Source organism: Balaenoptera borealis (genome assembly GCF_965194805.1).
Source record: "Balaenoptera borealis genome assembly, chromosome: 16".
In the NCBI taxonomy this organism is placed as follows: Eukaryota; Metazoa; Chordata; class Mammalia; order Artiodactyla; family Balaenopteridae; genus Balaenoptera; species Balaenoptera borealis.
In genome coordinates this window covers 85,137,158-85,163,958 of record NC_138872.1, presented here as the reverse complement: position 1 = coordinate 85,163,958, position 26,801 = coordinate 85,137,158, and the positions used below count along the sequence as shown (strand labels likewise).

Sequence of the window (26,801 nt, the reverse complement as noted above, 5' to 3'; positions counted from 1 at the left end):
GCACAATAAAAGATCAATATACAAAAATCAATTGTTTTTCTATGCACTAGCAATGAACAATTTGAAATGAAACTAAGAAAATTCCATTTACAGTAGCATCAAAAAGAATAAAATACTTAGTAATAAATTTAACAAAACAACTGCAAGACTTGCATACTGAAAACTACAAAACAACTGCAAGACTTGCGTACTGAAAACTAAAAAACACTGTCAAAAGAAATTTAAGACCTGTGCACAATTGTTGTCATACACATTACATCTTTTACATTATAAGCCTGTCTACACAGTTTTATAATTACCTTTTATGCAATTGTTTTCTAAATCAGATAGAAGAAAAGAGTTACCAAAAATACATTTATACTGTCTTTATATTTGCCTATGCAGTAGATTTTCTTGGGTTCTTTATTTTTTCATATGGATTCGAGTTACTGTCTTCTGTCATTTCATTTTAGCCTGATGGCCTTTAGAATTTTTTGAACAGGTCTGCTAGTGACAGATTCTCTCAGTTTGTGTTTCTTTGTCAATTCTTAATTTCTCCTTTTTTAAAAAAATATTTATTTATTTATTTATTTATTTAGGCTGTGCCAGGTCTTAGTTGCGGCACGTGGACTTCTTAGTTGCAGTAAGCATGCAGGATCTAGTTCCCCGACCAGGGATTGAAACTGGGCCCCCTGCATTGGGAGCGTGGAGTCTTACCCACTGGACCACCAGGGAAGTCCCTCTCCTTCTTTTTTTGAAGAATAATTTTGCTGGATATAGAAATCTTGATAGTCCTCCCCCCACCCCCCTAGCACTTTGAATATGTCATCCCACTGCCATCTGGTGACCATCTTTCCAATGAGAATTCAGTTGCTAATTTTATTGAAATCCCTTATTTGTGATGAGTCCCTTTTATTCTTGCAGCCCTCATGATTCCCTCTTTATCTTTGACTTTTAACAGTTTGACTATGAGATGTTTAGTTGCAGATCACTTTGAGTTTATTCTACTTGGCATTCATTGAACTTCTTGGATGTGCAGGTTAATGTCTCTCATCAAATTTGGGAAATTTACATGCTTTACTTCTTCAATTATTTTTTCCACACCATTTTCTCTGTCTTATCCTCCTGGGAATCTCATTATGCATAAGTTCAGGTTTTTTTATTTTTCTATTTAAAAAAATTTTTTTAATTAATTAATTAATTTATTTGGCTGCACTAGGTCTCAGTTGCCACGTGCGGGATCTTCGTTGCAGCATGCAGGATCTTTAGTTGCGACATGTGGGATCTAGTTCCCTGACCAGGGATCGAACCCAGACCCCCTGCATTGGGAGCACAGAGCCTTAGCCACTGGACCACGAGGGAAGTCCTCTAAGTTTGTTTGTTTGTTTTTTAATAAATTTATTTATTTATTTATTTGGCTGCGTTAGGTCCTTATTGCTGCGCACGGGCTTTCTCTAGTTGCAGCGAGTGGGGGCCACTCCTCATTGCGGCGCACAAGCTTCTCACTATGGTGGCCTCTCTCGTTGTGGAGCACGGGCTCTAGGTGCATGGGCTTCAGTAGTTGCAGCACACAGGCTCAGTAGTTGTGGTTCGCGGGCTCTAGAGTGCAGGCTCAGTAGTTGTGGTGCACGGGCTTAGTTGCTCTGCAGCATGTGGGATCTTCCCGGACCAGGGCTTGAACCCATGTCCCCTGCATTGGCAGGTGGATTCCAACCACTGCATTACCAGGGGAGTCCCTAAGTTCGTATTTTTGATGGCGTCCCACAGTTCTCTGAGGATCTGTTCATTTTTCTTCAATCTTTTTTCTTTCTGTTCCCCAAACTAGATTTTTCTCAGTTGATTCATCATTAAGTTTGCTGATTCTTTCTTCTACCAGCTCAAATCTGCTGTTGAGCCCCTCTAGTGAATTCTTCCTTTCGGTTATTGTAATTTTCAACTCCAGCTTTCTGTTAGGTTCTTTTCATGACTTCTACCTCTTTAATGAGGTTCTCTCCATGGCGAGGCATTGTCATCATACCCTTCCTTTAATTCTATAGTTATGGTTTCCTTTAGTTCTCTGAATGTATCCATAATAAATGCTTTTAAGTCCTTGTCCACTAAACACACCATGTGGGCCCCTTCATGGGCAATTGCTTTTCCCTGTTTTGGGGCCATATTTTCCTGTTTATTTGTGTGTCATAGTTTTTTTGTTGAAAATTAGACATTTAAAATAATACAGCAACTCTGGAAATCAGATCCCCTTTCCCAACCTAAGCTTTCAGGTTCTTGTTTTTGTTTGTTTGTTTAGTGACTTTTCTGTACTAATTCGGTAAAGTCTGTATTCTTTGTTGTGTGCAACCAGTGAAGTCTCTGCTCGTTTATCTTAGTGGTCAGATAACAATTGAATGGAGAGTTCTTTAAGTGCCTTGAATCAATATGTCTCCCAGCCTTTGCCAAGGGGCTCTGTGTGCATGTTGGGGTATGCCTTCAACACTGCTGCAGGCATTTTACAATTCTGCCTTAGCCTTCACTTCCTACTTGTGCAGGGCCTCAAGATCAGCCATAGGTGAGATTCTAGGACCTTCTCAGGTCTTTCTTGGGCATGTGCACAGTCCTGCACATACACATAACCCTCTAGATTCTCAGGAATATTCCAGGAGCCTTTCAAAGTCTCCTATGCACATCTCATTTCCCAGTTATTCCTTTAAGTTGTTGTTTTTCTTTTTTTGGGGGGAGGTGTCTCTTTTTAGCCCCAGTTTGTAACACTACCTCAGGCAATTGCAATTATTAAACAATTGCCACTGATCGTTATAGACAAATATCTTGCAGATCAAGCTATCCACACAGGTACTGGTAAACTCTTACTCAAATCAAACACAAGCTTTGAGAATTGAGTTTTTCAGCAAACTGCCAGACAGGTTAGATAGTGACCATTCTCTGGGGATGGGGATTTGGGGAAGCCCCAAGCCCATCCTGCCCCCTCCAGCAGCTGCTAGGCTGCTTGTTTTCACATCTATCACAAATGCATGGCTGATGGTTTTCAAGGCTACTGTGGATCTAAGAAAGACAGAGGAGGTTAGGGCAAATCACAATGCCACAAAGTTTACTGGTGTTTGTTTTCTTTGGTTTTTTGTGTGGTTTTTTTTTGTTTTTTTGGCTGTGTTGGGTCTTTGTTGCTGCGTGCGGGCTTTCTCTAGTTGCAGCGAGTGGGGGCTACTCCTTGTTGCGGTGCACGGGCTTCTCAATGTGGTAGCTTCTCTTGTTGCAGAGCATGGGCTCTAGGTGCGTGGGCTTCCGTAGTTGTGGCTCACAGGCTCAGTAGTTGTGGCATGCGGACCCTAGAGCGTAGGCTCAGGTAATTTTGGCACACGGGCTTAGCTGCTCCACGGCATGTGGGATCTTCCCGGACAAGGGCTCGAACCCATGTCCCCTGCATTGGCAGGCAGATTCTTAACCACTGCGCCACCAGGGAAGTCCCAGCTTACTGTTTTTTACTGACATTCAGTTGTGTTACTTGAATAAATGCTTCTTAGCTTGTTGCAAGCCTTTAGTTAATATCCAGAGTTCTGAAAAAGTTGATTTTTGACAATTTTTGTCAGTGTTCTCTTTGCTTTTATGGAGGAATGGTTTTCAGAGATTCTCGCTCCACTATTCTGGAAGTGCTTCTCCCATCCATTCACTCTTTCTTCATAGCATTCTCAGGAGGTGAGTTATTTTAGCCCTTGTGATTATTGAGGAAACTGATGCTCACAGAGGTTAGGTGACTTACCTAAGGGCATATACCTGGTAAGAATCTGAGCCATTGTCTGATTTCAGTGTTCCATACATCCTGACCTCTCTCCCACTGCCTCACCTCATGCAAGGTGCACTCCACCATCCTTTCTCTCCAGCCCTTTGTTCCCTCCTCCATGCCAGCTGTTCATCCTACGAGTTTGTTTAGGAACTTGCTTGTGGGAGGATTGCTGATCTCTCAATGTTGCACGTAAGAAGAATACTTGAGGAATGTTCTAAGCACTTGCAGATGACGGTTCTGTTCTATGGTTGATAAGAGGAAGGGAAGCTCCTCTCCCTGGGGTTGGCATCAGGCCAGTCACCTAGAGGAATGCTGAAGTGACGATAGAAACCCCTTAGCATCCTTCCTGCCCTACATGCCATCAGGAATGGCAGCCCATGCTGTCCCAAGTTGAGCTGGAACACGAGGGTGTATGACTGAGTCACACACGGGTCAAGCTCTCTGGCACAAATCCAGCCTGCTCTCCAGCAACATTTGTCAGCGTATCCCAATACCAAGCAGATAATAGAGCAGTGAAACAAAAACTGAGTGAGTGGGCAGCTGCCCTCAGCTCCGGCCCCTCCCAGTCATCAGGAATGGAGGCCTGGGGTGGGGGGAGGGGAGGGATAAATCGGGAGATTGGGATTGACGTACACACACTACTATATATACAATAGATAACTGATAAGGACCTACTGTATAGCACAGGGAACCCTACTCAGTACTCTATAATGACTTATATGCTAAAAGAATCGAAAAAAGAGCGGATAGGGGAGTTCCCTGGTGGTCCGGTGGTTAAGACTCCGAGCTTCCACTGCGTGGAGCACAGGTTCGATCCCTGGTCGGGGAACTAAGATCCTGCATGCTGTGCAGCGCAACCAAAATAAACAAATAAAATAAAATCTAACACCTAATTGTTAAAAAAAAAAAAAGTGTGGGTATATGTATATGTATAACTGATTCACTTTGCTGTACAGCAGAAACTAACACAACATTGTAAATCAACTACACTCCAATAAAAATTTTTTTAAAAAAGGAATGGGGGCCTAGAATTTAGTTCTCTGGGAACACAGAGTGAACAACACTGACAAAAATTCTGCCTTCATGGAGCTTATGTTCTAATTGGGAGGGGGCATTATATGACACATTGGATGTGATACGTGCTATAGAGAAATATAATGCAAGGAAAGAGACAAGGAATGTGTAGAAGGGTGGAGGTTACTGTTTTCAAGGATATTCAGGTGTCCATACCACATGTCTTCTGACCAAGTAATTTACATACAGGTGAAGGAAGCTTGACAGTGAGCTCTTGCCCTTGGAATTCACCACCCTTATCATGAGCCCTGTTACTCAGTAGAAGACGGAATGGCTTACTGCATGTTCAGTTGTGGTACCAGCTAAGAGACCACACCCTGTGAGGTCAGGGTGTCATTCTACAATATGCAGTACACGGCTGCAAACTAGGAGTGGAAGGGGTAGTGTTTTCTTGCATATTACATCTAATTATTCACTTAAGAAATTTTCGTTTCCATCCACACAACCCTATGTTCACTAGATTTTGAGATCCAGTCACCTATTACTCCAGGGAATAGAGTCACAGTTCTGGTAAATTGGAAACAGTCAAACCCCTGGCCATTCAGGGATCTTCACTTGCTGAACCAGTAGAGAGAGAAGGAGTTACTATCCTGAATGGACAGATAGATTCTGACAGACAAGGGGAAACTGGGTGGCATTTCAAAATGAAGTCAAGGACTGTGTCCAGAGCCCAGGGGATTCACTTGGGGACCCCTTTATGTGCCTTTGTTCAATAATAATGGTCCAAAGGAAACTGTGCCAACTAATACAGAACCACTTAAAGACATTGCTCCTGCCCTATATCTTGACAGGCATTCACATATACGTATATTTATACATTTACATATGTATATGCCCATAGAGCCAACCACTAAAGTATCTCCAGCCCCCTCATGTCCCCTCCCAAACAATTCCCCACCAGAAGTAACCACTATGCTGCCTGTTTTTGACTTCATATAAACGGACTCATATGGTCTATATCCTTTTGTGTCTAGCTTTTTTCACTCAATATTACATCTGTGAGATTATCCATGGGTGTATGTCTTTTTCATTGCTGCATAGTATTCTTTTATATGAATGTACCACAATTTACTTAATCATTCTGTTGTAGATGAATGTTTGGGTTATTTCCAGTTTGGGGTTATGAATAAAGCAGCTATGAATATTTTTACACCTGTCTTTTGGGGGTAATATGCACTCATTTCTTTGAGTATATACGTAGACATGAAATGGCTGAGTCATAGGGAATATGCATGTTTAACACTAGTAGATACTGTCAAACACTTTTACAAAGTGGTTTTAACAATTTAGACTTCTACTTACAGTGTATCAGTGTTCCAGTTGCTCCGCATTGTTGCCTGCACTTGGTACTGTCAGTCGTTTTAATTTTATCCAGCTTAGCAGATGCTTGGTAGTATCTTGTTTGCTCTTAATTTGCATTTCCTTGATGAGTATTGATGATGACCACTTTTGCAGGTGCTCATTCACCATTTTGATATCCTCTTCTGTGAAGTGTCTGTGCTCAAGTATTTTACCCACTAAAAAAATGAGTTGTCAGTATTTTCCTCATTGATTTGTACAAGTTCTTCAAATATTCTGGAAATAAGTCCTTTATCAAAAAATATGTATTGCAAATATATGTATCCCATTCCAACCTCTCTTAATGGTCTCTTTTGATGAGCAGATGTTCTTAATTTTGATGAAGACCAATCTTTTATTTTGTGGTTAGTACTTTAAAAAATTTTTTTTAATTTTATTTATTTTTGGCTGCGTTGGGTCTTCATTGCTGTGTGCAGGCTTTCTCTAGTTGAGGTGAGTGGGGGCTACTCTTCGTTGTGGTGCGAGGACTTCTCATTGCGGTGGCTTCTCTTGTTGTGGAGCACGGACTCTAGGTATGCGGGCTTCAGTAGTTGTGGCACATGGGCTCAGTAGTTGTGGCACATGGGTTCAGTAATTGTGGCTTGCGGGCTCTCGAGCGCAGGATCAGTTGTTGTGGTGCACGCACGTAGTTGCTCCGAGGCACGTGTGATCTTCCCGCACCAGGGTTCGAACACATGTCCCCTGCATTGGCAGGCAGATTCTTAACCACTGTGCCACCAAGGAAACCCTGTGTTTAGTACTTTTTAAAGTACCTGTTTAGACGACTTTGTTTACACCAGAGACATTAAGGCATTCTCCTGTGTTTTCTTCTAGCAGCTTTATTGTTTTACCTTTCAATATTTAGGTCTACAATCCATCTTAAATGAGTGCTTGAGTACGGTATGTGGTAGGAGGGTCTGCATATTCTATGGAAAAGACCATTCTTTCCTCAATGATTTTCTTTTCTTTCTTTTTTATTTTTTTTGGATTAAAAAAAATTTCTTTTCAGTCCAAAGTTTTTTTGTTTTGTTTTGTTTTAAATTGAAGTATAGTTGATCTACTTTCCTCAGTGACTTTCAATGCATTCTTGACTCCGTGGCTAGAATTAACAAACTTGATCACACCATTCTGTATTTTCAATGGTGGCATGTTGCTCTTGGTACAAAGATCAGTCTCTTGCCTAATGTACCTTTTTTTTTAAGATTGTTTTCTTGGGGGGGTTTTTTGACCATTTTTAAAGTCTTTATTGAATTTGTTACAATACTGCTTCTTTTTTTTTTTTTTTTTTTTTTGGTTTTTTGGTCAGGAGGCATGTGGGACCTTAGCTCCCCCGTCAGGGATGGAACCAGCACCCCCTTGCACTGGAAGGTGAAGCCTTAGTCATTGGACCACCAGGGAAGTCCCTTAAGACCCAGCCTAGTCCGGACACCTCCTGTTTCTCAAGCCAAATCTTGTGTCATGTGTACCGTCCCACTCCAAACTCAGACACACACCATAGAGTTCTTTGGCCAGGTCACACTGTCATCCGTGGACCTTGGACATACAGAACGCTTCCGTTCCTGAGGTCGGTTACCTGCTACTCAAACTTCAGGCCTCATCTCGTCCAGGAAGCCTTCCGGGCTGCACAGTCCCTGTCCCTTAAGTCTAGGTTAAGCGACCTCATTACGTGCTTTCATTGAACCCCGGCTTTGTAATTGTGTTTACCTTTCCCACTGTAACTTCGCTGAAGGAAAGGAGGAGGCCTGTTTAGCTCACATGGAAGGCACTCCCTAAATATTACTGAATGAATGAATACGTGTAAAATAGAATCCTCCCCAGAGACCCAAAACGCGTGGGCCTTGGAGAAACAACGGGGTTTCCAGTCTCAGATCTAACACTTAGCAAATAAGTTAATATTTCTGAGCCTCAGTTCTCAAATTCATAAAATAGGAATGCAACATTCCCTACAAAGCATTGCTACAAGCACTAAATAAGAACGCACGTATCTGGCACAATGATTGGCACGCGGCCGGCCCTTTTAATATTAATAAAAAGATGGGGGCGGGGGGCACGGAACGCCTACTCTTTACAACGCGCTTGCGCGGCCCCTGACCCGCCCGCAAGGCCAGCCCATCGCGCCCCCGCGCGTCCCCACGCGTGCGCGTGTTCGACCGGAACCCGGGGCCAGGCCGGAGGTGAAGGGGCGGACCTCCGCAGTACGCCTGCGCCATGGGAGGCCGTGCGCCGAGGAGGCGGGGCCGCGCAGGCGCGCCTGGCAGCCCGGCTCTGGAGCATAAACAAGAGCGGGGTCGGGATGAGGCGGCGGTTGATATCCGAGTGGCGAGTGGCGGCGAGCGGGGCCCGGCGCCGACCCTGAGCTCACCCCGACCTGCCCTCCCGCGCGCGAGCCCCGGGCCGGGCCCACCCGTCGCGCGCCCACCATGAACCTGGCGAGTCAGAGTGGCGAGGCTGGCGCCAGCCAGCTGCTCTTCGCCAACTTCAACCAGGACGTCACGTAAGGACGGGCGTGGGCCGGGGTCGGAGCCGGGGGCCGCGGGGCGGGGGCCGGAGCTTGGGGGCCTGGGGCCGGGGAGGGCGGAGGCATCCTCGGGGCGGGCCCGGCGCGTGCAGGGAGGGAGGGGCGCCCTCCCTGGGGACCCTCCAGGCTCTGCCCTGGAGCTGCGATCTCTGAGCCGGGAAAGCGATGGAGGTAGGGGAGGTATTTTACCCACCACGGGAAGGCTTTGTCTTTTCGGACCTCACTTCTCACAAAGTTGGGGCAGAACTTTGTGGCCTGACCTGTTGTCTCGGCCGCCTCTGGAGCGGTGGGGGTGGGTTTCTCCCCTATAACCCGCCTCCCTCCCGTTCCTCAGCTCTCTTGCTCCAGTCTTTTCTCTCTTCAGGCCCTTCTCCTCATCTCCTCGTCATCTTAGGGTCCCTTTGATTTCCTTTTCTTCCCGTCTCGCTGTTCTTTTTGACAGGTAACTTTGATGTCCTCCTCGAGCAAGAAACAAACTTAGCAGTAAACGTGGTCTCTGACCTGGGGAGAAACTGAGCCAAGGGGGATGTGACAGAGAAACCCCCCCGAGAGGTCTCGGTGCTTCGGGGGCATGGGCCATCCTTATAGGGGAGGAGAGGCCCATGATGCCAGCCCTTGGATTTGGAGCGCTGTGTGTCCCAACCCATATGGGTTTAGTGAACGTTTATATGAACCTTTATATGAACGTGTGGGGATAGTTACTAGATGAGGTTTCTGGAGAAGGAAGGATAAGTTGTGGGACTGGAAGGGAGGAAAGCCATCTTGGGAAGTGAGTAAGAGGAAGTGATGTAAGAGGGGTGGAGGAGTGGGTCATTGGCTTCGTACCAAGTAGTAGGTTGAGTTGTTCCTGGCTGAATGGAATCAGCAAAGTAGAACATGAGATCTTTTAAAAAGTTAAAAGTCAGTTGTAGAATGGCAAGCCACCAAGTCAGTGGCGTGCAGTGGGTGCTCGATAGCACCTTCCAAAGTTGGGGAAGTAGTGCAGACAGCCCCACAGTGGGCCTCTGCTGGGACTTGGAAGGGAGCAGATCACCTCCTCCAACTACAGGGAGAGGAAACCGAAGTTGAGGAAGGTTCAGAGCAGAGCCTGGATCTTAGCCTCAGTTGACAGTGGAGTGGGGGCAGCTCTCCTGAATTGTCTTCCAGTGTCCTTTCCAATCTGCCATGCTGTTGTTTCTACCTCCAGAGTAGGATCTGGAGGACAGTGAATGTAGAAAGCAGACCGTAGCAATCTTTAAAGGTGAAAACTACTGAATACTAGCGTTCTGTATGACCGAAAGCCAGTCCAACAAAAACAATTTGGACCACCTGTTGCAGGAGGTTATAACTGAGATGAACTATGTTTTACTAATCCAAGTAGGCAAGAGGACATTTGCAAACCAACTGTGATTCCGTTTTTAAGCCCTTAGTATTTTGAGACCAGTGAGAATGGTAGCTTTATGGCTTTTTATGTCTTGTATAAATTAGAGAATTTCTGAAACATTTTCTACCATTCTTTAAGTTTTTCATTGCTCATCATTTATATTGAAAGGAAATCAAATATGAGAAAGCATTCTCTTTTGCTCTTATTTTAAATGGCATTCAAATACCACTTTCCCTATATAATAGAAGAATGTCACTCTGGCCTGAAATAAGGTCTTTTTGTACTTGGAAATCGTGCTTTCCCACTCCTCCGTGAGTCCTGAAGTTATTAGTTCAAGACAAGATTTGTGTGTCATAATTTTGACTTGCTAAAGAGACCTTGATATAGTATGAGCATAAATTGTAAGGAATAGTAAGGATTATACTAAAAGTTTATTGATTAAAGTGACTAATTTGTTTTAAATCTACACCTGAAAGAAATACAGAAGTTCTGGGGAGAGGCTTGACAGTTCACTCCTTTCCCTCCCTTGTCCATCTCCAGCATTTACTTTGATAGAGGAACACAGTTTTTCACAAGGCAAAGAATATTGGATCCACATTCACAGTATTCAGTGAGAAAATCTGGAAGCCGTTTCACTTAATAGAATATATATTCTACGTTATACAGTAATGCTTGAACAACAGTGTTCCTTTCATAACAAACTATATCTGTCCTGTCTTTCTGTTTTTCCTGGTAAATATGGTTTCAAATACTGTAGTATTTTTTTTCTGTGATTCTTATTCTAAAAGTGTGAATGTTTTATTTGGGGTTTTTTTGTTTTGTTTTTACCGTTTGTTTTTGTTTGTTTGTTTTTTTTTTTAACTAGAATTGGGAAAAAGGCATCAAGAAAAGCTGGTCCCCGTCATCTCCTTCCTGGCTGGTTAGTTCCAATCCTGGTTTCTGAAAGTAACACTTTGGAAGGCTTATCTTGAGGAATTTTTGGTTTTTTGATATCGAAGTTAAGAAACTAATGGAAGTGCAGAGTATCACTTGGACCTTCAACGGAAATATCAGGGACTTAAGTACTTGCAGGGGACCCTACTCAGCTTGTGGAAATCATTGATTGGGCAATGTCTACATCGTATAGAAACTACATTTCTAAAAGAAGTAGAATAAGGTCAGGGACTTGACTTCTGAAGTCTTCTGTTTGTAACATTGATGTTGTTAGTGTCTAAAAGTTATGGGCATAGAGACAGTAAGGCATTGGTCTGAACTGATTGCTTTCTTGCACCGGGTTTCTTCTAAGGTTACAGCAACTGTCCTGGAAGGTCACTTCTCTCCTTTTCCCTCATCAGTAAATCGAGGGGCTTGGAAGTAAGGATTCTTCCACCTTAAAGTTCTAGGTTGTTCTGCCTGCCGTGTGGAGGATGTGTTTTGAGGAAGCAGGGCAGTCACTGGGGAGGGTATTGTCCAGCGGCAGTGGCCAGTAGAAAGGAGACTGGTGAGCCATCAGGATTTGGTGTGACCCATGGGACGTGCATGATGCACTTAAGGGAGAAGTTAAGGTTACTCCCAAGTCTCCAGCCTAGATTCTAGATGCGCAGTGACAGCACATTATGGGAGAAAGATCAGAGGGGGATTCAGTTTAGGGAGAAAGATGAACTCTGCTTTGGATATTACTGAGTTTGAAAGGCCTTAGGGATGTCCAGGTGGAGGTCTGGGATGGCCATGAGCTTACTGAGTAGGGCCCCAGGGCCGGCCAGGTCTCAGCAGCAGTTCAGGTGGCTTCCTTTTTATGGGTGCGACTGTTTCCACTTCACCCTATCCTCGAGTATGGCTCTTTGATGAAGATAATGAAAAGGGAGAACATTAATGGGCTGATCGTGGGTAAGAGGGTAAAAAAAAGGGAGGTAAGAAAATGATTTTTTTTCTGTTAAAATGTTTTTAACATTTATAAAATTTTCTTAAAATTTTTTTTTGTTTTTTAATGGAAATCACTGTCTTTTAGATACTGAGCACTCAAGTTTAAATTCAGTGACAGAGACTTGCAGTTAAAGATGGTGGATTAAACACAAGCATTTATTTTGGCTCCCTCTCAGAACCCTAATAAAATGTCAGTCAATGAAATATCAAAAAGATACTTAAAAAGGCTTAAACCCATAGAACGGGGAGACACTGGCAACAAAATTTTGGAAGCCAGCAAGTGGTAAAGGAAAGTGGATCCTCCATTGCTAGTGGGGAAAGCAGAGAACCAACCTACTTGAAACCACGAATCCCCCAAAGGCTCAGGATGGGCGGTCTCGGGAGCTCTACAGTGGAGCGAAGTCGCGTGTGGCGAAGATCAAGAGGACTGGCCCAGAGTATGTTTCAGAAGCAGTCACTGTTCCTACCTGGTGCAGGACTTGGGCCTTGTCTCCAGAGGGTACAGCAGGGTCTCTGGATTTTGATGCCACGCGCAGTTGAAGGCAGGGATATGGTAGTGAAGTGGGGGATTAAGTAAATATATGCTTTTTTCTGTTATTGCTGGGTTTTCCCTTTGTCAATAAAAGATCTCATTACCTTAAAAAACAAAAAAACAAACCTTACCATATAAACACTTAATGGGGAGTGAGATTATTTATTAGGGGAATCTCATGCTTGTGTGTTACTGTACTTCTCCCATTAATATATCATATGGTCAGGCAAGTAATGAGATGTTATTAAAAGCAGAATCTCCAAAGAGGGGTGTGTGAACCTGACCGTTGATATTTGAGATGTAAATATCAAACCTATTTGTATTTCATATCATCCTTCAAAAATGTTTGCCTTTATTGATAAAGTATATGCTCACACTATACCACATGTACATATCAAAAAATACTTGGTGTATTTTTGCTTACATTTCCTACTGATTGGGGTGCGCAAGTAGGAAGCCATGCGATTAAAACTCTAGCAAAGGTATTTAATATCCTAAGTCAGTTTCTGGATATCTGGAAGAATATCAGAGAGCTAATATTTGATCAGTTTTAACAAATTCTGCCCGTTTGGAGCACAGCCAAAATCCTGGGTGTATCAAAATCCAGGTCCTCATTAATTAATTCAACTCATTAATTTTGCCTGTAGAAAAAGCCCTCTCTAAGCTTATTTTATATATAAAACTAATAAGCTTGGTTTCCAAGTCAACAAATTTGAAAGCGGGAGGGGCTGCTAATGCTAGCAGGATGCTTGGGGAGCTGTGACAGCTGCCAGCAAAACAGAAGGTGGAGGGTGTTTTATAGCCCAGCACGGCAGACTGCTGCTTGACGTAGGCACACAGCACCCTCAGCTCCTTGTTAGGGTCTGAGAGCGCCGCTTGGTTATGATAGTAAAGTTGTTTCACGACGTGAGTCCAGTCACATGGTGAGGATTTGCCGTCCCATACGGAAAACTGTATGAGGGCGACTTTTATTTAAATCAGAAATGGTGGGATATAAGGTTTTGGTGCTTAAAATAGCAACCCTTAGTTATCTGGAAAACATTTTCCTGAACATCAATTTTCCAGAAGTTATGAATTGTTGAGATTTTGTTTTATTTTTAGCTTTCTTGGATATTCTTGTGTTTTTGTTGGCTCCTTATTGCTTTTCAAAAATTTACAGGTAACAATGCCTAATTATTTCACTGATGTGATTAATTCAATATAGTGAAGCATTTTTTTAGAGAAAAATTATATAAACTGGTAGGAGTTCCATTTCTGTTTATACTTCTAGGATGAACCAATTGCAATTTCAGTGTTTAGTAGTGCTTATAGCAGCTCTGTTCTTGGAATGTATTTCTTCTACGTAAGTGTGAAAGAGGTTGGAAAGCTCAAGCTTCTAATAGATGAAATGGTCATTAAAATAGCCCTAATTTTTTATCTTGGCGTACACGTACTCATCATATGAAATGTCAGTCTTCATTATTTCTAGGCTTCTGGTTTACCTTCTGTTTCCACTTGTTCTCCCAGACATTAAATACCAGAATGATCCCAGGATCTGATTCTTTGCACGTCCCAGCACTTCTTGCTTTATTATCTATCCTCTCTGTTTCTGAAAGCCGTGCTTGCTTCTTTTTACTCCCCTCCCCCTCGGTCAGTTACGTTCTGGACAGTAGTAATCTTCTATGAGGAAACACTTCATTTAGCGTCACAGCTGTCCTGCGCTAGGGATCTGGAGAGCTCAGAGTTCCCTCCAAGCCTCTTAGCAAAAGCAGCAGTGTTGGGTGATGAATATGGAATCTTACACACAAGGCCAACTATGTTATGTAGTCTTGCCATGAGTTAGCTCTTTAGTCTGTTTGATTTCCATCCTACTGCTGAGCCATAGCATAACGTAAGTGACTGAGCTGCATTTGTTACGGCCTTACTGCAGTGCAGAAAGACGCCATCATCCACCAAAGGTGTAAATATCTTTGTTTAATATTTACAATGTTATCCTAACTTTTGGACTCTCCCGTACACCAGGCATGTATATCAGATCACCTGAGAAACCGCACTGTGTTTTGAGGGGATCATTAATTTAGGGCTGATTACTTTTATTTGTATGTCAAACTTTAAAGTTTTTTCAATAAGAACATTGTCTATCTTTATTTTATTGACATTCACCTTTTCCTGGCTGTGAGGTGTGGCATCTTCCACGCCACTCTCTTTTCTGCTCTGCCACCACTCACCTGGTACAAACTACATGAACTTATTTGTGCTAATTATGGGTAGAGATGATGGTGACTGTTTGGTAACATGGAGCTAGTTTGTGCGTTATCACTGCCTACACGTATCAGCTCTTATTTCTGAATTTGGCTTTTTTGCAGGTCTCTAGCTGTTGGTAGTAAATCCGGTTATAAATTTTTCTCCCTTTCTTCTGTGGATAAACTGGAACAGATCTATGAATGCAGTAAGTGTTTGCTTTATTTTTCCCCCTTCTTAAAATAGACAAGTTATACTTGAATTAGGTTGCATTCTTAAATTCACACATTATGGTTAAAATCCAAATACCCCTTGACTAATAATCTTCTTTCACCTTAGTCTTACCGAGAGGTGATGGCTATGACTGAACGATTATGTGTTCTCCCAGGTCTTTTTCTGTGCATTTGCATACTTATAAATGTACATGTGGAAATACTTTATGGGTTGCCATTTCCAATACATGATACCATACTATACGCATTATTCTATAATTTCTCCCCTTTTTTAATGCCATTTAAACCACTTAGATTTCTGTCATAGAGGGCTTCCAGAATTTGAAAAGTTTACATCCCCCTAGGAGTGATTTATTTTCTCCATTTGGCATTTTATGGTGTTTGAGTGGCTGTGTGTCAGATACCTGTGGGGTTGCAGGAGGGCCGTGAGCTTCGATACTTTGCTAAGTCATCTACTGTGACTTTACATAGATCGCTTCATGGACCTCAGTTTCTTTGTTTTTCGTGTGTGTGTGTGTGTGTGTGTGTGTGTGTGTGTGTGTGTGAGCGAGCGAGCGAGCGAGAGTACTTGCTGAATAAATAGTAAGTAGTAGGTACAGACCCTCCCGCAGTGAGAATGGGATGGAAAGCTTTGACTCTCGGCACATACATCTTTTTTTTTCATTGCTGTAGTTGTAAGAAGCAGTACAGATCCCTGTACCTTTCTCCCAGTTCCCCCAGTGGTAACGTTTCGCGGAAGTGCAGTACAGTATCACAGCCGGGGAGGCTACATGGATGTAGGCCACCTGTGTGTGTGAAGTTCTGTACAGTCCGAACACCCATCTAGCTTCCCGCGTCCACCACAGTGAAGACGCTGGGCCGTCTGACACCGCAGGGTCCTTCCTGTTGCCCTTGTAACCACACCTGCCTCCCCTCCCCCACTGTCACCCCTCCCCCACTGCCACCCCACCGTCCCTAATCCCTGGCAGCCACTGATCTGTTCTCTGGTTCCAGAATATTGTCTTTTCACAAATGTTACATAAATAGAAGTATGTAACCTTTTGAGATTGGCTGTTTTCGCTCAGCATCTTTCCCTGGAAGTTCACCCAAGTTGCCGGGTGTCAGTAGCGCCGTCTTTTCTGTTGCTAAAGCTGGTTGCACGTGCGGATGCAGCCCAGCTGTTTGACCCTCACCCAGCGAAGCACATCTGGACTGATTCCAGATTTGGGCTGTTAAAAATATAGCTGCTGTGTATGGGGTTTTGTGTGGATGTAACTTTTCACTTCTGGGATTAATGTCTAAGTGTAGTTGCTGGGTTGTATGTGTGGTGTTCTGTCTTTGTCTTTTTTAAGTGCTGAACTGTTTTACAGGGTGGCTGTACCATTTTACATCCCCACCAGTAGTGTATGAGTGAGCCAGTTCCTCAGAATCCTTGCCAGCATTTGGTGTTACCAGTGTTTTTTCCTTTAGCCGTTCTTATGGATGTGTGCAGTGCTATCTCGTGGTTTTACTTTGTAATTCCCTAATGGCTAATGATGTTGAACATTTTTTCATGTGCTTATTTGCCATTCTCTTCAGTGAAATGTCTGTTCATGTTTTGGACCACTTTTTAATTGGATTACTTGGAGTTTTTTAATGTTGAGTTTTGAGAGTTCTTTATATATTCTAGATACTAGTCCTTTGTCATATACGTGGTTTGTAAATATTTTCTCTGTACATAATGATAACCCTGAAGCCTGCCTGTGGCGTGATCTAATTAAGAATTCTTGTTACGGAGGATTGAGGAGGTCAGTATTCTTGTAATTAGTCACACTGGGGTATGGATTCAAGGAGAGATTTAATATTTATCATTTTAATTATCTACATGAGCATGCAGTTTGGGGGGATTGAGTTTTCTCCTTATTAATGATGCCAGTATCTCCTTCCTGAATGTTCCACTCTTATGAACTTTGCTTTCACTGTGGTTTGGTGTTCCATTTTGGAATTCTCCTTTGCCTGTTAATATCTCTTAAGAAGGGAGAGTTTCAGTGAGTTGATATGAAGAGACATCTCATATATTCATTTCTGGTTCCATTCACTCCGTAAACATTTATTGAGGACCTGCTATGTGCCAGCCCTGTTCTGGCTGTGGAGACACAGTGGTGAGAAAGTTTCTGCTCTCATGACACTTATGTTTAAATGGAGGCAGACAAAGAACAAGGAAATACATTTGTGTCGGATGTTAGGCTGGGGACACAGTGTGGAGCGAACACAGATGTCAATACCGCCCCCCACCCTTCCTGCATTAACATGAGGTGAGGACCCAGGAGAAAAGTCCTTTCTTTGTGCCCAGTACTTGCGGTTGCAGAGTTCTTGTGGCCCACTGGGGCTCAGAGGCTCGCCAGGCTCCCTCCAGGCCTTGGCCTCCCCTCTCCAGGTCCGCCCTCTGGTGTCCCTCACCTCCATCAGCAGATGGTGTCTGACATTCCCCACCAAGCCCCCTGTTTGTCGCTGCCCCTGAAGGCCAGCACCCGGGCCCTTTACGGGGAGATGGCTGGAAGCGGGATTCTTAAAGTAAGTGTCTCTAACTCACGGCTCCTGCCTTAGAGTTTACTCCTTTTTTGTCCTCAGACTTGCCTCCTGATGCGTACTAAATCTTCTAAAAAAGCCTTTCTCCTAGCGTGTAGCTGGAAGGGGTGATCTGGGTGATAAAATCTCTCTGAACTACAGTGCTTGCTTATCTCAAGAGGGTGCTTCTGGAATCCCCAAATTGGCTGCCTTCACTTGATCGCACATAGGATTGTTTCCTGTAGGGAATTCCTTCAAAGAAGGGTCGCCTGATCTCTGGAAACAAGATTCCATTGGGCTTTTATGTATGACTGAAACATTTATTAAATCTACACGCCCATGAGCGCCTGAACCGTGCTGTTAAATTGTTGCTTTGGTGATTAGAGTCAACTGGTTTGACAACCACAGAATGGAGACCCAGTGCTTAGATAGGGTATCAGAATACCAAAACCTTGTCTTGACACCTTCTCAGTTTGAATCAGTTCAGTGACTAATTTGTTTCCTTGAAGTTTATCAAGTGGGTTTTGGTGCCTCATTTTTCAGAGGTTTTTGATGGAACAAAATGTGATGCCTTGATAGCATCATGAAAGAGTGGGTGTTTACTGACCAGCATGTTGAGGTGGTATATAGATTTCTTTGTTGTTGTTAGTGAGCTTCGGCCCTTAAAATAGGTGGGAATGGGCAGAGAGCTCTTTCAGGGTTAGCACGTGACACCGAAGCTGCGAAATTCTTTTGCCCCTAGAACAGCATTAAGTAGATAGAAGAACATCTCTTAGAAAACAGGTTAGCTTCTGAGTTAAGATCACTTTCCGGTATTTTCCTACATGTAGATTCTAGCAGAGTAGTACTTAATGCCTCCATATTCAGCCCGGCTCAGTTGGCTTGCCCCCTCGTGACTCTTGACTGTCCCTTGTAACGTCAGGTCTTTGCTGTCGGTCACTGCTGCTGGTACAGAAAGAATGAGCCAGAGCTGGTCTTGGGAGAAGCAAGATTGACAGCTATTTGTTCTGTCTCGTTTACTTAACAAACAAAAATCTTTGCTCAGCAGCACTGGAAGATTTTTGTTTTTCAACTCTCTGTATTATAGTTTCAAACGTAAGGAAAGTAGCAGGAACACCCACGTGTGCTTTGCCCCCTGTGTGTGCCCTGTTTGTTTTATCATTCTCTTTCCCTCTCTGTGTGTCCTTACAAGTGCAAATATGTGGTCTCTCTTCCCTGAAACATTACTGAAACGAAATCCTACCCTGTTAGGCAATATAAATAAAGGTTGTAGTTTTATTACTTATAAAATATCACAGAAGTTCAGAAGGAAAAGTTGGCCTTTTCAGATTCTACATCGTGTGTCATCTTTGCATTTTATGCTTCTGAGCTAGGAAATCATACCTCACAAAGCATTTAGTTCTGAAACTCAGCATAAGCAGGCTGGCCGGCTAGGTTCTGATTCGGCAGACCTTGCGCTGGCTGGAACATTCACCTCAGTGAGATTTACACGAATGGATCTTCCAGGGGAGAAATCCAGTAGCCTCTCTGCTTGAGTCTGTTGTGATGGAAGATCGGGTGGGCTGTACACTTGCGTCTCTTCAGAGCCCTGGGCGTCCGCAGACACGCCTGGTTGGGGAGTGTGCCGTGTTAGTTCATGGCTTTGTCCCTCCCCTCTTCCCACCATGGGAAGTTTTATCATCGCCAGCTCTGAACAGCACCAGCAGAAGCAAAACAACATTCTTTCTTTTTTCTTTTATTTTTGGCTGTGTTGGGTCTTCGTTGCTGCGCAGGGGCTTTCTCTAGTTGCGGCGAGCGGGGGCTACTCTTCATGATGGTGTGCGGGCTTCTCATTGTGGTGGCTTCTCTTGTTGCACAGCATGGGCTCTAGGCGCACGGGCTTCAGTAGTTGTGGCACGTGGGCTCAGTAGTTGTGGCGCACGGGCTCTAGAGCGCAGGCTCAGTAGTTGTGACGCACGGGCTTGCTTACTCCATGGCATGTGGGATCTTCCCAGACCAGGGCTGGAACCCGTGTGCCCTGCATTGGCAGGCGGATTCTTAACCACTGCGCCACCATGGAAGTCCCAACAACATTCTTTCTTAAATGAAGTAGTTTCTTAAATTTTGGATAGGCACTCTCTAGGAAGAAAGTGTGGCAGACACTGTGGCCGAGGCCACATCGAAGGGCCGTGGAAGCAAAGGCCTTAGACGCCGGAGGCCGCTGGGGTTTGCGCTCAGGCTTTCTCCGTGGTCGCCCTGCGTGCGACCGCCCTGCATCTTTTCACTTGGGCGCGCTGCTCCTCAGTTACCAGCCTGATTCCTGTGCGCTGGTGTTTCTCGGGAGCGCTGAGCTGTGCGCGCCTCAGTGCGGTGGAAAGGGACCGCTCTGGGTCTGTGGGCTCTGTGGATGCTTGTTTTTAAACGTTCTCTTGGGAGTGAGGTGTAACGTAAAAACGTTAAAGAGCTGGAAACAATGCAGCAGAAGAATAACAAACCTAAACCACTAGCAATGTGTAAAAGCAGGTTGCTTTATGAAGGTGTGTTCCTGAAGAGATCTAAGCACATTGCTTCCTCGGGCTTAAAGGGTCTCTGAGGTGAATCCTGTTGGTTGTTTTTTACTTAAGTAGTGACAAAAATGCGGTAACTCCTGGGTGACCGGCAGTTCATCTGCCTTTTGCAGGCAGCCTCAGCCGTTTTCTGGTTCCTATCTCCTTTGGACATCTGCTGGAAGTTGCAGGTATTTCCCAGAGAAAACCCAATATTTAGTGTATGATTTTGGCAGTTTGAGAGACCCCTGGAAGCCTCTGTGTGTTCCCAGGTCCAGGGCCGCGTGGTCTTGGAGGGGATCACGGTGAAGGGCCCTCTATCACTCACGTGCTCATAGGAGCACAGCTTGATGTTTCAGGGCCCTGCTGCCCTGTCCTTCATACATCAGATCTCAATATATTGGCCAGAATTCAAATCCATTCAGTTGTCTGCCCGTGTGGGTTTTTTTTTTTTTTAATAGCTTTTTTGAGATGTAATTTGGACGCCATAAAAATCACCTGTTTAAAGTGTGCAATTCAGTGGGTTCCAGTATATTTACTGAGTTGTGCAGCCTACCTTAAGCTAATTTTAAAACATTTGTATCACTCCCCAAAGAGCCCCTCAGTCCATTAGCAGGGCGACTGCATCCCACCCCCAACCCCTCAGCCCTTGGCCACCACTAACCTCCTTTCTCCCACTGTCCATTCGCTGCTCTGGACGTTTCAGATAAATGGAATCACGGGTGAGTGGCTTCCTTCACTTGGAATGTTCTCAGGGTTCACCCGTGTTGGAGCGTGGATGAGCACTTCTTTTCTTTTTGTTGCTCATTGCTGTTACAGCGTGTGGACATTCTGTGTTTTGTCAGTGGACACTTGGGTTGTTTCCCCTTTTTGGCTGTTGTAAATAGTGCTGCTGTGCATGTTTGTGTTATCGTGTGGACGTGTGTTTTCATCTCTCTTTGAGTAGATAGAGACTGTAGGAGTGGAATTGCTGGTAGTCATTTGCTTTTTTTTTTCTTGATTGCTTTTTTCCCCCCTTTGCCTGCTCTTCTGTTGGATTGTCTCTTACAGATTTAAAGCAAATTAGCCATTTGGTGTGGGTTGCTGATATTTCTTCTGGGTTGTTTGCTCTTTAACCTTGCTTATGGTCTCCTTGCCATTCTGATGTCTTGACTTTCTGTATATTCAGATGTATCCATCTCTTCTCGTAAGGCTTCTGAGTACTAGGAAGGCTCTCCCTCTTCCGGGGGTGCATGAATAGTCAGTCTCTCGTGTCATCGTCTGGTTCTTTGGGTTTGTGTTTTACGTTAAATACTTGTCTACTTGCAATTGATTTTGATGTAAGAAATTTTCCACTTTACTCATGAGCTGGAAAAGCCATTTTTTCTATGTCTTGATCTATTTAGAGGGGCTTACTGAAGTATTTAGGAGTGAAATGTCAAGATGACGCGCCTCTCTGAAACTTCAGCAAAGAAAAAGATAGCGGAAGCTAAATGGCAGAAAGATAATATTTGTGAAATCCAGGTGATGCAGGTCTGTGGAGGTTCATTATAATGTTCTCTTTTATGAATGTTTGCAGCTGAAAACAGCTTTGCTGCCTCCCCACCACACTTCCCCCGTTGTTAAAATTCTAAAAGGAGTCTCTTCTGCCTGTTTCCATTAAAGGTTAAACAAAGAAATTTCAAACTTATAGTTGGATGGCAACACCCTAAACCCATTTTCTTTACTTTCTCTACACCTGGTTTAAGCAAATGAACGATACATCCCTTTTCTTTTTCCACCATTTTATTAATGGAAATTTTCAAACACACAGAAAAGTTTAAAGTATTTTACAGCCAGTACCCATGTACCCAGCATTTAGAGTCTATTGTTAGCACTTTACCATACTTACCCATCTCTCCGTCCATCTGTCCATCTATCCATCCATCCATCCCTCCTATTTTTTGTGTCTGCATTTCTAAGTACCTTGCAGACATCAGTACACATTCCCTGAAATACCATACCATGAATATTAGTAACTAGCGTTGTTTTCATTTTTTCCTTTTGAGGTAATATTTACATACAGTGGAATGCACAGATCTTAAGTCAACATTCTGTGTTCTGACAAATGCACAGACATCTGTGTAACCTGAACTCCTATCAAGGTTTACCATCACTCCAGAAAGTTCTCTCATACCCCTTCCCCCATTACTCCCAGCTCCCTTCCACCTGCCAAGAGGCAAGCAGTTAGTTTCACCTGTTCTGCATCATATAAATGCAGCATATGCCCTCTTAGTAAGGTTTCTTTTGCTCAGAGGAATGTTTTTGAGGTTTGTCCATATTGTTGCATCTCCGTTGTCCAATATATGAATATACTACTGACTGTATATTCATTCTCCTATTGAGGGGAATCTGGGCTTTTTCCAGTTTTTAGCTATTACTTATTTACTACGAATAAAGCTGCTGTGAACATTCTTGTAGAAATCTTTTTGTGGACACATGTTTTCATTTGTCTTAGGTAAATAGGAGTGGAACCTGTGTTTCGTTTTACAGGAAGCTCTCAGGTCCTCCTAGTGGCTGTCCGTTGTGCATTTCCACCAGCGCTGTGTGATGGTCTGGTGGCTCTGCGTTCTCACCAGCACTTGGCGATATCGGGCTTTTTCATTTTGGGCGTTCTGATGTGTGTCTAATAATATCTCATTGTGGTTTTAGTTTAAATTCCCCCAATGGCTAATGATGTTGGACACATTGATGTCCTTGTTGGCCCTCTGTGTATCGTTTGTGAAATATCTGTTCAGATCTTTCGTCCCTTTTAAAATTTGATTGTTTTGTCTTTTTATTGTCGAGTTGTCAGAGTTCTTTAGATATTCTGGATACCAGACCTTTGTCACATACGTTCTGTAAATATTTTTTCCCAGTCTGTGGCTTGACTTGTCTTTTGAGCAAATATTTTGAATTTTGATGAAGTCTGATTTATTTTTTTCATTTACGATTTTTGCCTTTTCTGTCCTAAGAAACCTTTGCCTACTGTCAAGTCATGAAGATCTTTTCCTGTGTTTTCTTTGAAAGCTTCATAGTTTCAGCTTTTATGTTTAGCTCAGTGGTTCCTTCTCAGATTAATTCTGGTGTGTAGTATGAGCTATGAGTCACGTTAAGCTTCTCCTTAGGAATTCCTGCTCCACCATTTGTCGAAAAGATTGTTCTTCCCTCACTGAACTGCTCTGGTGCCTAAAAACAGTCCTGTAAGTGTGAGTCTGTCCCTGCTCTTCATTCTCTTCTGTTGGTCTGTTTGTTAGTCTTTATGTCGGAAACATACTGTCTTGTTTCCTGTCACTTTGTTTGTATACTGAGGTTTGAAGTCACGTGATGTGTAAGCCCTCCAACTTTGTTCTTTTTCAAGATAGCCTTGGATATTCTAGATCCTTTGCCTTTCTGACTTTAAAATCAGCTTGTCAGTGTCTACAAAAAAAGTCTGCTGGGATTGTGATTGGGGTTGCATTGGACCTAGATGTCAGTTGGGTGAGAATTGGTATCTTAACATATAATGTTGAGTATTCCAGTCTGTGAACGTGGTATATCTCTCCATTTATGAAGCTCTTCCTTAATTTCTCTTAGTAATATTCTGTGGGTTTTGGTATGGAGGTCTTACATCTTTTGTTAAATTTTGTCCTGATGTTTTGGTTTTTGAGAGTGTTGTAAATGGAATGTCTTCGTTTTACTTCCCGGTTGTTTGCTGAGAGTGTAGAAAAATACGGTTGATTCTTGTAGTCTAACCTTGTGTCCTGTGACTTTGCTAAATTCATTCATTACTTTTAATAGTTGCTTAGTAGGGTCCATGAGCTGGCAGAGTAGTAGTTTGCTGCCTTCCTTTCTGGTGCTTGTGCCTTTGGTGTCTTCCTGCCTGTGGCCATCTGCCAGCTTCCAGCCCGGAGTGAGGAGGGGGGCAGCCCTGCCCTGGTTCCAGTCTTAAAAGGAAGAGAGTTCAGTATTAAGTCCACCATGAAGTGTGGCGCTAGCTGTGACATTTTCCACAGAAGTCCTTTTTTGACTGAAGAAGTTTCTTCTGATCCTTAGGTTTCTGAGTTTTTACTGTGAATAGGCAGTGAACATTCTCGTGCTGCTTCTGCATCGCTTGCATTGATACGATTTTCCTCTGACTGGTTGAATTTTAATTGATTGCCGCAGCCGCAGCGGGAGACTGACGGAGCCTGCTGATGAGCCGACATTTTGCTGATGACTGTTTGCTTACCCTGTGAGGGGTTGTTCATACTGGCCTCCCTCATTAGACCTCCCGCCTCTGTGCCCCTCAGAGCTGATGACCGCTCGCATGCCTCAAGGAGAAACGGATGCTTTCAGCGTGGAACTCCCTAGTATTTCCTCCCTCAGATGACCGCCCCCCTCACCCCGATCTGTGCCATCTTCTCATCTCCCCCCTTTCAAATGCGGAAAAGGGGGGTGGGTGCCTGTCTGTTGGAACCAGTCCTGCTGGGCCTCACGCCTTCCAGTTGCTCAGACGTCACCCTGTCTCTACTGCGCTGTCTGTCTCTCCATCAGTGCCTCTAGTTGCTCATTGATCTCAAGACAGGCACTTTCTTTGGCCGTACATGTCCCACACGTGCCCATCCATCCCTCCCCCATCTCTGCATCTCCTCGTTACACGGCTCCTCCTGCCAGCTGCCAGAGTTCTTTGTCCACTTCCTCACTCACCTCCCTGTCACATTTTGTTCTGCCTTCCCATCAGAATCTGCCGGGGTCTCCGGACGGCGTCCGTGTTACCAGATTCAGTGTGCCAGCCAGCGTCAGACCCGATAGGGGGCAGTGTGCCCAGGCAGACACGCTCCTGTCCTTGGAAGCTGGGCCTGGGCGGGGGTGGGAGGGTCACCACTGCTGAGCCGGCGTCCGGGTTCCCAGGGATGACAGGACAGCGCTGCGTGAGAAGTGCAGGGTGCGATCCATCAGGGCCGTGTGCCTCCAAACCGTCGTCAGATCTTGAGAGAGTGAGGTGACTCGGAGGTGGGAGCCTGAAGGGTGAGACGCCGGGCAGGATGGGCCTGAGCCTCGTGGGAGCAAGCGTGGCTGTGGAGACGGCCCTCCCTGCCCCTCCCGCCCACGGGTCCTGCTCAGGTTGCGCTTAGGTCTCCCCGTCGGCTTCCTGCGGGAAAGGGGCTGACGGGAGAAGGTGAGGATCTGGGCCCGAGGGAGGTTATCTTCACTGCACATCGTTGCTGTTCTGGGTGGCGGTTGGTCTCTCCCGAGTCGGGTCGGCCTGATGTTGGAACACTGCCTGTGCAGGTGCTGGAGTCAAATCAGCTGATGAAAACAGGCCGAGGCCGCGTCCCCCTGTGCTGGAGGTCACGCATGGTTGTGCCCTTCAGTCCAGGGTCAGATCCTGGAAGGGGTAGGCAGCTCCCCCGAGACGCTGCCGGGCAGAGAAGCTTCCGGCTTGTGTGGTTCTTTTCGAAGGAAGGTTAGCTTGTAGCTGCAGGCAAGAGAAGTGATTCTCATTTGTGTAAAAGCAGCTATGATTAAACTACTGTAAAGAGCTGGGAATCATGCACTTGATTTTATTGCCTATTCCAGTCTATGTAATAGCGATATCTTAATTGTTTCCCACAAATGTGAGTCGCGTCACTTTGGCTATGGCTCTTGGCTGACACCCAGTAGTTGGGCCCTGTGCTGAGCACGTTGGGCTGTCAAACCCATATTGAGATGACTGGTACCACGCGTTTTCCTAGAACAGTTTGTGTCTTTCTTCGGGGACCTTTAGAGCTCACTTGCTCACTGTAGTAGTTTGGTTTCGAAACTAACCTACGTGTGTTTTTAAGTTACACCATTAAGGTCAGCGACAGCTGAGGGGAAGGGGCCCTCTCGAGTGGCCGTGCACCTGGTCTGGTGTGTGGACTTTCACGCGGGTGTTCCTGTTCACGGTGGAGCTGCTCTCGAGGCTCCGGCTAATCAGGCCTCCCAGGTCCCCTGGGCTGTGATCCATCTGTGTGGCGCTGTCCTTTGTGCTCCGCTCAGCTCCAGACAGAGTGTGGCCTCAGATCATTGTTAGGGTGGTGAACGGGTGTGTGCTGAACCCCGGCCCAGCGGTACTTCCCGTAGCTCAGGTCGAGACAGGCTGCCTGTGAAAATCATCTAGATTCTTGGCTCTGGGCTTTTCCTGCATTCCAGAATTCTCTTTGCTCCACCATCTGAACTTACCCCAGGCAATCACCAGTGAAACCAAGGGGGGAGTAAGGAGAGAGTGCGGGTGTGGGGGCCCCCCAGGGAGACGGGGGTGGAGTAACAGCCGCGCAGGGTCCACGTGTCTCTTCTTGTCTGTGGGGGCTGCTGTGCACTCAGTTCCCAGCCCCCCGTCTTCTGAGCGGGGCTGGGGAGCAGGGCGCGAAGGGGACCGAGGGCTGACTGCGTGCTGGAGTCTGTAAGTCCCTCCTCACACCAGGGTAGCCGTGAGCCCCCTTTACAGGCAGGAAAGCAAGCCCTCCAGAGATGCAGTCATTCAGGGAACGCTTGGGGGCCGTCCTGTGTCACGTTCAGTTGTAAGTGCCGGGGTTGCAGCTGTGAGCCCGGAAATGAGGCCTGCGTCTGGGCGGGGCTCACACCCCGGTGAGTTCAGGGAGCAGCCGGGAGCAGATGAGGCAGTTCCGGGTGACCCCCCGGGGGCAGTGACAGGGTGCCACGTGTGGAATGGGGGGGCCTCTGAGGAGTGGGTCCTCCTCGTGGGGTGCAGGGCGACCTGCCGGCGGCTCGTCCAGGCCTCACAAGCAGCGAACTTGACCCGCTCTGCTGGCCCCAGAGCTCGCAGTGGGGAGCCCGCCCGTAGACGCGTGTTTGCACGCATGAGCGCGTTGTGCCTCT

General features: G+C 45.1%; 1 protein-coding gene across 2 annotated transcripts in view; it reads left to right on the top strand.

Annotated features, from left to right (window-relative positions):
• Positions 1-8,393: 8,393 nt before the first annotated feature.
• WIPI2 (WD repeat domain, phosphoinositide interacting 2) overlaps positions 8,394-26,801 on the top strand; it is a 30,168-nt gene continuing 11,760 nt past the window's right edge. The window contains exons 1-3 of one of the 2 annotated variants that reach the window (XM_082360342.1): positions 8,394-8,657; positions 10,910-10,963; positions 14,824-14,906. In XM_082360342.1, the coding sequence (XP_082216468.1) occupies positions 8,584-8,657; positions 10,910-10,963; positions 14,824-14,906 (211 nt within the window). In that variant the 5' untranslated portion in view covers positions 8,394-8,583. The remainder of the gene's footprint in view (positions 8,658-10,909; positions 10,964-14,823; positions 14,907-26,801) is intronic. The other variant, XM_082360343.1, reaches the window with a different exon arrangement.